Source organism: Apiospora marii (assembly GCF_038362585.1).
Source record: "Apiospora marii strain CBS 49790 chromosome Unknown utg000013l_segment0_segment0, whole genome shotgun sequence".
In the NCBI taxonomy this organism is placed as follows: Eukaryota; Fungi; Ascomycota; class Sordariomycetes; order Amphisphaeriales; family Apiosporaceae; genus Apiospora; species Apiospora marii.
This window is the reverse complement of record NW_027117384.1, coordinates 1,816,943-1,826,826: the sequence shown is the minus strand read 5'-3', so window position 1 is coordinate 1,826,826 and position 9,884 is coordinate 1,816,943. Positions and strand designations below refer to the sequence as shown.

At 54.5% G+C, this 9,884-nt stretch overlaps 4 protein-coding genes across 4 annotated transcripts; 2 read left to right on the top strand and 2 right to left on the bottom strand.

The window, feature by feature from the left end:
* Positions 1-413: 413 nt before the first annotated feature.
* Positions 414-1,038, bottom strand: PG985_015709 (putative clathrin-associated adaptor complex ap-1 small chain sigma1; the record flags this gene model as incomplete). Its single annotated transcript, XM_066835475.1, has 3 exons — positions 414-443; positions 538-964; positions 1,028-1,038. The coding sequence occupies 3 exons, from the start codon at positions 1,036-1,038 to the stop codon at positions 414-416; spliced, it is 468 nt and encodes a 155-aa protein (XP_066676678.1).
* A 1,563-nt stretch (positions 1,039-2,601) lies between these two features.
* PG985_015708 (glutamate--cysteine ligase regulatory subunit) lies at positions 2,602-3,655 on the top strand (the record flags this gene model as incomplete). Its single annotated transcript, XM_066835474.1, has 2 exons — positions 2,602-2,627; positions 2,695-3,655. 2 exons carry the CDS (start codon positions 2,602-2,604, stop codon positions 3,653-3,655), a joined length of 987 nt encoding a protein of 328 aa, XP_066676677.1.
* Positions 3,656-3,858: 203 nt separating this feature from the next.
* PG985_015707 (kinase-like domain-containing protein) lies at positions 3,859-4,743 on the bottom strand (the record flags this gene model as incomplete). The annotated part of the gene is made up of 1 exon (XM_066835473.1): positions 3,859-4,743. One exon carries the CDS (start codon positions 4,741-4,743, stop codon positions 3,859-3,861), a length of 885 nt encoding a protein of 294 aa, XP_066676676.1.
* A 656-nt stretch (positions 4,744-5,399) lies between these two features.
* PG985_015706 (uncharacterized protein) lies at positions 5,400-9,132 on the top strand (the record flags this gene model as incomplete). Its single annotated transcript, XM_066835472.1, has 4 exons — positions 5,400-6,032; positions 6,106-6,712; positions 6,772-8,324; positions 8,380-9,132. The coding sequence occupies 4 exons, from the start codon at positions 5,400-5,402 to the stop codon at positions 9,130-9,132; spliced, it is 3,546 nt and encodes a 1,181-aa protein (XP_066676675.1).
* Between the last annotated feature and the right edge of the window lie 752 nt (positions 9,133-9,884).

Genomic DNA, 9,884 nt, shown 5'->3' with positions numbered 1-9,884 from the left:
GTTGAAGGGGCTTTTTGTTGGCATGTCTCAAAAATGGTCATCATCAAAAGTCTTTTTTTTATTCCACTGATAAATAGATCCTGTTGTACAGGTTCTTGTGGCATGGTGACCTGCTGCTCTCCTCTCTTCCTTACGGCACTCTAGATATCCAAAAAGGTGGGTGCATTGCATGCATTGCACCTCTTGGTATTCGCCGTTCTCAGTCTCTCCCCAGGGGACTCAAAGAAGTCCGTGCTGCTTCAATGATTTCTTGATCTCTTCGTCGGCCTGTGGTCACATTGAGCAGAGACCGTTCATTAGCACAAGCTGTGACCAAGAAACTTGTTGTCTTTGAGAAAGCCTGTCCTCGCTATGTCGGGACGCTCCCAGATGCCGTACTGAACTGTTGGTATTGTACATGTTGTCGATGCGCTTTACATGATTCTCGTAACCTCGTCCTCGACCTAATATCGAGAAGGACGCGTCAGTCCCGGCACAAATGGCAAGAGGAAACGCAAGGCTGCGGAAACAAAGAAACAAGGTCATAATAAAGCTTACCTCCATATCCTCCAGGCTGTCCTGCTGCCCGATACACCGGAGTACCGCCTTCTTGCTGCTTTCCTGCAGCTCTCCGGCCAGCAAGAGCTCGTCAAGAATGTAGTAGGCCTTGGTGAAGGAGAAGATGATGTCCAACTCGCACACGTTGCCGTAGTACTTGTCCATCTGCTCGACGTATCGGTGGATGACCTCGAGAGTGATCAATTCGTTGTCGTCGGAATCGCAGCCGGCGATGAAGAACAGCGAGGCATATCGGCGGTAGACAATCTTGGTATCTTTGTACTCAAGAAAGTTGCACATGCGCGTGCGTCGGGCGAGGACCAGCTGGGAGACGTCCTTGACGATCTTGGCCTTGTCCTTGGGGGACAAGGTGGTGAACCATTTGGCAAGGCGCACCTTGCCCTGCCGCGAGAGCAGGATCAGGTAGCTGTCAACATGGTCTTAGTAAAGGGAGTGCACCGCTCGGATGGATGGAAAGCTGAAGCCATACTTGATAGCCATGATGATGCTCTCACATCACACGGCGAAAAGAGAGGGGAAGGCGACTGGATTGGTCCTCTTCGGCGAGGAGAGTTTTAATGTGAGCTGGCAGAGAAAAATGACGGTGGACCCGATCCGGACAGCAGGTGTTTCTTTCTAGGTTGGCCACGACACCATTGCCAATTAGGGGATCAATCACGATTGTACTGGGAGGAGGGGGGCCGATCCAATCCCAAAGGGTTCAGAGCGCCCGGGCCTGCAAAGGCTTGGTATCTCTAGGTGATTACAAGGTACATTCAATTGACCTGAGCCGGTGCTAATCCTCCGCGATACCCCTCCAACACCAACTCGAACCCCGCGAAACCTCCTGCTCTTTCAGGAATCCCATGTTCGCTGGTCGGCAACAACATCAACCAACTAAGACAGTAAGGCGTCGCGATCAATCCGATTGATCGATGACCTTCTGTAATGCAACGCTTCAAGTAACATGATCCCATGGATTATAGTCACCTATAAGCCGGTAGATATTGGCACCGGGGACTCCGAGGATATGACTTCAAGTTGTAACAGTCCATGACTACATACGCCTGGCGATGGTGTGTTTGTCTGTACTCGATGTACTGCAGCACACTAGCGCACATACTGCAGACGGAATGCGGTTGTCAGATTGACTCGAGATTGGAAAAGCAAGTGATACATACGCCCTTCAATCAAGGCTCTGCAGTGATAGGTGCAGTATGCCACCTACATATATATATACTTGGGCATGCGAGATAACAGCGGCATATCAAGACTGCTACACTCCACCAAGAGCAGGTTTGACACACCCGAACCCCCAACCGGAACGTTGCCACCAGACGAACGACCTGCTTCATGCGGCTGGCCCAAACGATGGCATGACAGCATGGCCGGCCGCACTAGTTCGCACTGGATGACAGGAGGCCCATGCCATTGTCTGTTGCCGGCCCATGATTCAACGCCATTTCGAGTGGGCCTTTACAAATCAACATGATTATTCATGGCTCCTCGAAGGTGCGGTGGGCTTTGCTGATGGGAAGGAAAAGTAGGCAGTAGGCGATCAGGCTACGGAAATACGTGAACTAAATACGGTAGTGTCTGCCGGGCGTTCCCTTGATCGGAGAAGTTATCTCAACGGTCTTTTTCTTCGTTCGCTACCTAGGTTGCCTACCTACCTACCTCCTATCTAAGTATATCTCCAAATACTGTCGTCGTTGAACTCTGGAACTGGGGCTTTCTCCGTAATCACCTTCTCTGCATTCACACACGCACACGCCCAGAAATGACCTTATACTCCTCTTAATATACCATCGTACTATTTCCCCTCGGCGTATATAAACCCTTGACCCCACTTGGACCCTTGCGACATCTTCATATTTTTCGAGTCTAGACAAGGAAGTACTTTACCCCTCCACGTCGCGATACCATCATCAGTTGTGAGGAGAACTGCCCCTACACCACATCAACGCGCAATTTGTCTTTTGGTCATTGCATTGCACTGCCAACTTTATTATTCGCCTAAATTATATACCATAACGGCCGGGAACACACACAAACTCGCCGACCATGACCAGGATAGTCTTGTCGACAGGGTGAGTTTTCCGAGTCTTGCGCTTGCTTATTCAGGGTGTCTCGGCATTACTAATTAGGTGTGATCAGGAATATCATCTCTGGCGGACCTTGCATCATTCGTAAACCAGGCATCTTCCGCTCCAACCTCGAGTTCACAAATTCTCTGCGCAGCAACTTCGTCGCCGCCCAAGAAGATTATTCGGCCGCCACTTCGCCAACGAGCAACGGCTCTCCGGTCACCGGAACCAACGGTACCAATGGACATTCCTACGAGCAGGTAAACAGCAACGGCATCAATGGATACCACCAAAATACGACAGCGTCTTGGACAGAAAAGGAGGGCGATGTTATCTACATTCCCCGCATAGACTGGACGGGCGCCGGCCTGCAGGAAGAGAGGTCGCAGTATGAAATTACCGTGAAGCTATTCTTCCTGCCGCAAGCTCCCGTGGACCAGCGGGCCGAGTACATCGCCGAGGCGCTGAGGCTGGTCAAGAAGGAGCTCGGCGTGGCGGACGTCGACCTGCTCATCGCCTCGTTCCCGGGCATATCCTTCGAGGGCGACTGCGAGTGGGAGGCGGACAAGCTGAACGCCAAGATGGGTAGCGAGGCCGACGAGGTGGCGACCTGGTCCGCCCTCGAGTCTCTGCACAAGCAAGGCGACATCCAGCGCCTCGGTATCGCCGAGTTTGGCAGCCAGAAGCTGGCGCACTTCCTGAGCCAGATCAAGACCATGCCCGAGGTCGACCAAATCAACCTCAAGAACTGCTGCAATGTGCCGCCGCCGCTGGCGCAGTTGGCCAAGGAGAAGGGCATCGAGCTGTTGACCCACGGCGACTGCACTGACATCCTACCGAGCGGCACACTACGGGATCTCTTGGGAACAGGTCAACTGGGTGCCGGCATACTCTCGGACGATGAGACCGACGATAATGGGCTGAAGGGAGACCTTGTCCCGCAATGGGTGGTCAAGTATACAGCCTTTGTTAAGGATCGTGGTGTCATTGAAAACAAAGGTTATTTCGCCGGTGCGGAGCTGGTAGCTTAGCCCTCCCAACTGAGCTCGTTTTCATACTTCGGCGTTTTGGGTTGCGGGCGGCATTGATATATAACATTAATAGCATGCATACATAGAAAGTACAGTACGATACACACACATTTCTGAGGCGAGCACATTGCGGCTCCTCTAGAGATTTGCATACAGTTTTACTTCTTTCTTCTTATTGACTTTGGGTATCTTCAATTTTTGGCCTAGCCAAGCATACTCCTCTTGCGGCCACGCATCCTAACATCCTCGAGCTTCTTCAGCACGGCAGGAGCTGCTTTGAATGTGTCCTTGTATGCCTCCAGCGCCACCGTGAATAGCGCCTCTGCTCGGGGGTGTGTGCTGCCGAAGGCGCGCTCCAACACGTAAAGATCAACAGCCCGGTCCTCGTCGGCACTGCCCTGGCTCGCCAAGCCGAAATCAATGACGACTATCTCGCCCTCGAGTGAATGGTCCGCCTCGTCCCCCTGGTGACCGTTCACAGGCCCCTTGTCCTTCTCCCAAGGCCGAACCATCATATTGCTCGTCGTCAGGTCGCCGTGTACGATGCCGGCCTTGTGCAGCTTCCCCACCGCCTCGCCGACCCGACGCATGAGCGCCACGAGCGGCGCGGCGCCCTCCTCGCCGCGCGTCACCTCCTCCTTGCCGCGGCCGCCGTCGCCGTGGGGGTATTTCTCGGCGCGCCGTCGCAGAAACTCGTTGACCTCGACCCGCACCGGCCGGCCGGGCACCCACTCCATGCTCAGCACGCCCTGGGACTCATCGATGCCGTAGAGGGCCGGGACCGCGACGCCCTCGCGCTGGCACTTCTGCAGGATCCGCGCCTCCGACAGGATGCGGTGCCGCGTCAGCCGCGCGTCCAGCGTCGGGTGCCGATAGGGCTTGCTGGGCCGGTGCTTCAGCGCGCATTGCCGCGTTGGCGTCAGCCATGATGTCCGGTACAGGCGGCCCTCGGCGCCCTGGGTGATGAGCTCGGCCGGGCTCGCGGCGGAAGGGTTCTGCAGCATCGGCGGCAGCGGGAACTCGTGCGCGGATGTGGGATCCGCTGGAGGGGGCGGCTGGATGGCGGCCGCGGGCTCGGGCGTCGCCATTGTGCAGGTGTTTCGGGGGATCCTGCCGTTGGAGAGTAAGGGGGCTTGTCGAGTGCCCTTTGCACGTACGCGTATAGTCTGAAGCTTGAGAGATTGAATTGTTTCGTTTACTCGGGCTTGATGGGAGATTGGCTGGTGTTTGTGCGTATACTGTAATGCAACTATCACAACTTGAGCTGCCTAGCGATGGAGGGGTTCAAAATGAAATAGCGGGGTTGAAGATCCAAAGATCTGATAAGCTTGATAGACCGTTGTCACTCGTGCAAGGTGTGATCGGCGTACCGGCTGTGGCAGCACACTCGGCAGGCTTTGAGTCACTTGACAATTATAAATAGGTATTCTAGTAGAGCTACTTGTTACGTATTGCTTTGCTAACGGCAAAGAAATTATCAAAATCCTCAAGTCCTGGCAATATGGGCACTTTGAGCAATTATTATCGATAAGCATCATCTCTACGTACCTGTACCTAGAAACATATTGGGTGTGCCGCGGGGGGTGACGTGACTCTACAGAATGCCCCTCTTCCCCAATTTCGGAGGGCATCGCCCAAAAATATATAGAATTATTTTTGGCACCAATTGACTGCATGCTCTGGCAACACAATCACCGCGAGGTATAGTCTCAAACACCAGAAATAACGGGATACCACTGCCACAATGGGACTCCCTGATCCCACCGTCGATCTCGACTGGAGCGGCTACATCGGAGCCATCCACGAGATCTTCCACAAGAATGCCCAAGCGCATCCCGACAGGCCTTGCGTGACGGAGACGGCCTCTTCTACCACGCCCGAGAGGCGGTTCACCTACAAGCAGATCTACGAGGCGTCCAATGTGCTGTCCAATCAGCTCCACGATGCCGGCATCACCAATGGCGACGTTGTCATGATCTTCGCCCACCGTTCCGTCGAGCTCGTAATTGCCTTTATGGGTACCCTCGCATCCGGCGCGACCATCACCGTGCTGGACCCTGCGTACCCCCCGGCCAGACAGCAGATTTACCTCGAGGTTTCCCAACCAAAGGCTCTTATCTCAATTGGAAAGGCCAGAGACGAGAACGGCCCCTTTGCGCCGCTAGTACAGAAGTATATCGATGAGGAGCTGTCGCTCAAGACGCAAATCCCCGAGATGCGGATGGCCGATGACGGCTCCCTCACGGGCGGCGAGGTCGCTGGCAAGGACATCTTTGCAGATGCTCAAAGCAAGGCGTCGGCGCCTCCCGACGTCTTAGTTGGGCCGGACTCAAATCCCACCCTCAGTTTCACTTCTGGATCGGAGGGACGACCCAAGGTGAGTGATGTGGCCAGCTTCCGAGATCCAATATGTGCGCACGAGAGCGTCAATAAGCTAACATCTCTTGAAGGGTGTTCTGGGTAGACATTACAGCTTGGCCAAGTACTTCCCCTGGATGGCCAAGCAGTTCAATTGGACCTCGGAGACCAAGTTCGCGTGTCTCTCGGGCATTGCTCACGACCCGATCCAGCGCGATATCTTCACTCCGCTTTTCCTCGGGTCCCAATTGATCCTACCGGCTCGAGAGAACATCCAGCACGAGAAGCTGAGCGAGTGGTTCCGTGAGCACAAGCCCAATGCCACCCATCTGACGCCTGCCATGGGTCAGATTCTGGTGGGAGGCGCAACGGCAGAGATGCCTTCCCTGGAATGGGTCCTCTACGTCGGCGATATCCTGACCAAGAAGGACTGTGCTGCGCTGCGCAAGCTGGCACCCAACGCAGAAATTTGCGCCGCCTATGGCACCACTGAGACGAGCCGAAGTGTTTCTTACTACCAGATCAAGAGCCGCGCCGAAGACCCGGGTGCTTTAGACAAGTTTGGCGATATTGTCCCCGCCGGAAAGGGCATTGAAAATGTCCAGCTATTCATAGTGAATCGGGAGGATATTACCAAACTTTGCGGTGTCGGCGAAGTCGGTGAAATTATGATGAGAGCGGCGGGTTTGGCAGAGATAAGTACTCCTTCCATAAACCAGCAGAGATCTCAACTAACATCCGCCCTTACGAATATCTAGGCGACCCGGAGAAGACTAAGGAGAAGTTCCTGGATAACTGGTTCGTCGACAACAACAAATGGGTCGAGGCCGACAACAAGATTGCTGCCAACGAGCCCTGGAGAAAAATCTACAAGGGTCCCCGCGACAGGATCTACCGTACTGGCGATCTCGGCAAGTATCTCGATGATTCTGGTGTAGTCGCTATTTCGGGTAGGGCGGACAGCCAGATCAAAATTCGTGGCTTCCGCATCGAGTTGAACGAGATCGATAGCAACCTGAGAGGGCACGCCTTGATCCGCGAGTGCAAGACTCTTCTTCGAAGGGATCAGAACGAAGAGCCGACGCTCGTCAGCTATATTGTAACTGAGCCTAAAGAGTGGACCAAGTGGTTGGCAGACCGCGGCCTGCAGGACACTGAGGATGAAGGCACCGAGATTGGACCCGTTGTTGTCTACCACAAGCGCTTCAGGCCAATGCAAGCGGAGGTTCGAGATCATCTCAAATCCAGGCTGCCGGCTTACGGTGTCCCAAGTTATTACATATTCTTGAACAAGATGCCCCTGAACCCGAACGGCAAGGTAGACAGTCCGAATTTGCCGTTCCCGGATGCAGCCCTCATCTCGGAGGAAGCCTCAGAGGAGGATTTGAAGAGCTGGGAGGCCCTTAGCAGCACCGAGAAGGAAGTGGCCGAGCAGTGGGCGACGCTTATCGGTGGCCTGAATGCCAAGACTCTGCGACCTGACTCGGATTTCTTCGAGAGCGGTGGTCACAGTCTGCTGGCTCAGCAGCTTCTCCTGACTATCCGCAAGAAGATGGGCACTAACGTTTCCATCAACTCGCTTTACACCAGCTCATCTCTCAAGGCGCTCAGCGCACAAATCGACCGCCTGCGTGATGGAAAGGGCGAAACGGGCGTGGCGGAAGAAGGCGAGCCGGTCTATGCTCAGTCGTTCGATAAGCTGCTGGGCAGCCTCGAAGCTAAGTACCAAACGGCGGACCCTGCTTCGCTCTCTCCGGAAAGCAAGGCTACCGTCTTCTTGACCGGCGCCACGGGTTTCCTGGGTTCTTACCTGATCAAGGACTTGCTTGAGCGTAAGAATGTCAGCGTGATCGCCCATGTCCGCGGGGCCAGAGACGTCCCGGCCGCCCTCGAGCGACTCAAGAGGTCCCTGCGCGGATATGGCGTCTGGCAGGATTCGTGGACAGACAGGTTGAGCGCAGTCATTGGCGACCTGTCGCAGCCGCGGCTTGGACTTGACGACAAGACGTGGAACGAGGTCGGTGACGCTGCGGACGTTATCATCCACAACGGCGCCCAGGTTCATTGGGTCCAAAGGTATAAGCAGCTCGAGCGCAGCAATGTTCTGTCAACGCTCGATGCCCTGCGGCTCTGCAACCAAGGCAAGCCCAAGCTTTTCTCGTTCGTCAGCTCAACAAGTGTCCTCGACACCGACTATTACATCAAGCTGTCACAAGACCAGACCAGCACGGGACGAGGCGCCGTTATGGAGGCAGACGACATGATGGGCAGCCGTGTCGGTCTTGGCACTGGCTACGGCCAGACTAAGTGGGTGAGTAGTTTCCAACTCTTTCCTACACATATATATGATTGCTAACAGAGTCCAGGTATCCGAGCAGCTCGTCCGCGAGGCTGGTAGGAGAGGTCTGCTCGGATCTATCGCTCGACCTGGCTACATCCTCGGAGACGCTGCCACTGGTATTTGCAACAACGACGACTTCCTCATCCGCATGCTCAAGGGCTGCATCCAGCTGTCATGCCGTCCGCACATCGTTAACACCGTCAACGCTGTGCCTGTAGGCCATGTTGCCCGCGTCGTCGTTGCGGCTAGCTTTAACCCCGTCGCGAACGAGACTCCCACCACCAACAGTGACGTCAAGGACGTCGGTGTCCATGTTATCCAGGTCACTGCTCATCCGCGCCTGCGTATGAACGAGTATCTTTCTACTCTGAGCTACTACGGTTATGATGTGCCAGAAGTGGAATACAACGACTGGAAGACCCAGCTTGAGGCCTTTGTCTCAGCTGGTTCTGTGCAGAAGGATCAGGAGCAGAGCGCCTTGATGCCTCTGTTCCACATGGCGACAAATGATCTTCCAACGGATACGCGTGCGCCAGAGCTGGACGACCGCAATGCCGTTACTGTGCTCAAGGCCGATGCGGACCGGTGGACCGGTGTCGACGAGAGTGCCGGCGAGGGCATCAGTCGCGAGGCCGTCGGCCGTTTCCTGCGGTACCTGGCCGAGACCAAGTTCTTGGCGTGGCCGACTGGTCGGGGCAGGGAGCTGCCGGCTATCGGGGTTGATGTTGCTCAGGCGCAAGCGCAGTGGGGTGTTGGTGGACGCGGTGGTGCGGCGTAAGGTAGGGAACGTCGATTTGATCTAGATGATGATATGCATGATGTAGAGATATACGAGCCAGCTTCTGTTGTCTTAAGGGAGTTAAAAAAGATTTGAGTGTGTTTCATGGGTTACAAAACGGGGGTTCAACATAAAAACTACAAGTAGATGTAAATAAAAATCAACAATAAAGCTGAGATCTATTAAGCGTCAAGTATAACCCATTGAGATTGAAAAAGTGCTCCCGACGTGAAGGAGACTAGCATATAACATCATAGCGAGCTTCTCGTGGCACTTTAACAGGAGCTTTACCTGAACGTCCCACCTTCGAGTGCGGCACAGCACGAGGGGTTTTACTCCTGGAACCCGCCTGGCCCATCACCATTGCAGAGGAAGATGGTTATACCTCTCCGGGTCGGCTAATGTAAGATATCTTGGGCGAACTCCGTTGCCTGTCGGCCAACACTGCGAAGCTATCAGTATAATACTTTCGTAGCCAGTAATCACCTGTGAGCGAATATCTACAAACACGCTCGTATACTTCTTAACCCGATGGAATCCAGCTGCTTCCCTTTTGTGGCATTTGGTGAGGGACACCCCGTAAGTCCTCTACTGTCGGGACCGCGTAGAAACCAGAGTACTGAAGAGTTCACTAGACCTGGAGCTACCTGGATTGGCCTGAATATAGTGAGGAGGATCGGTGGGAAACTGTCCCTCACCCAACCTTGCCCTGTATACTTCACTCTACGGCGGCCTGTGACCATATTCTAATG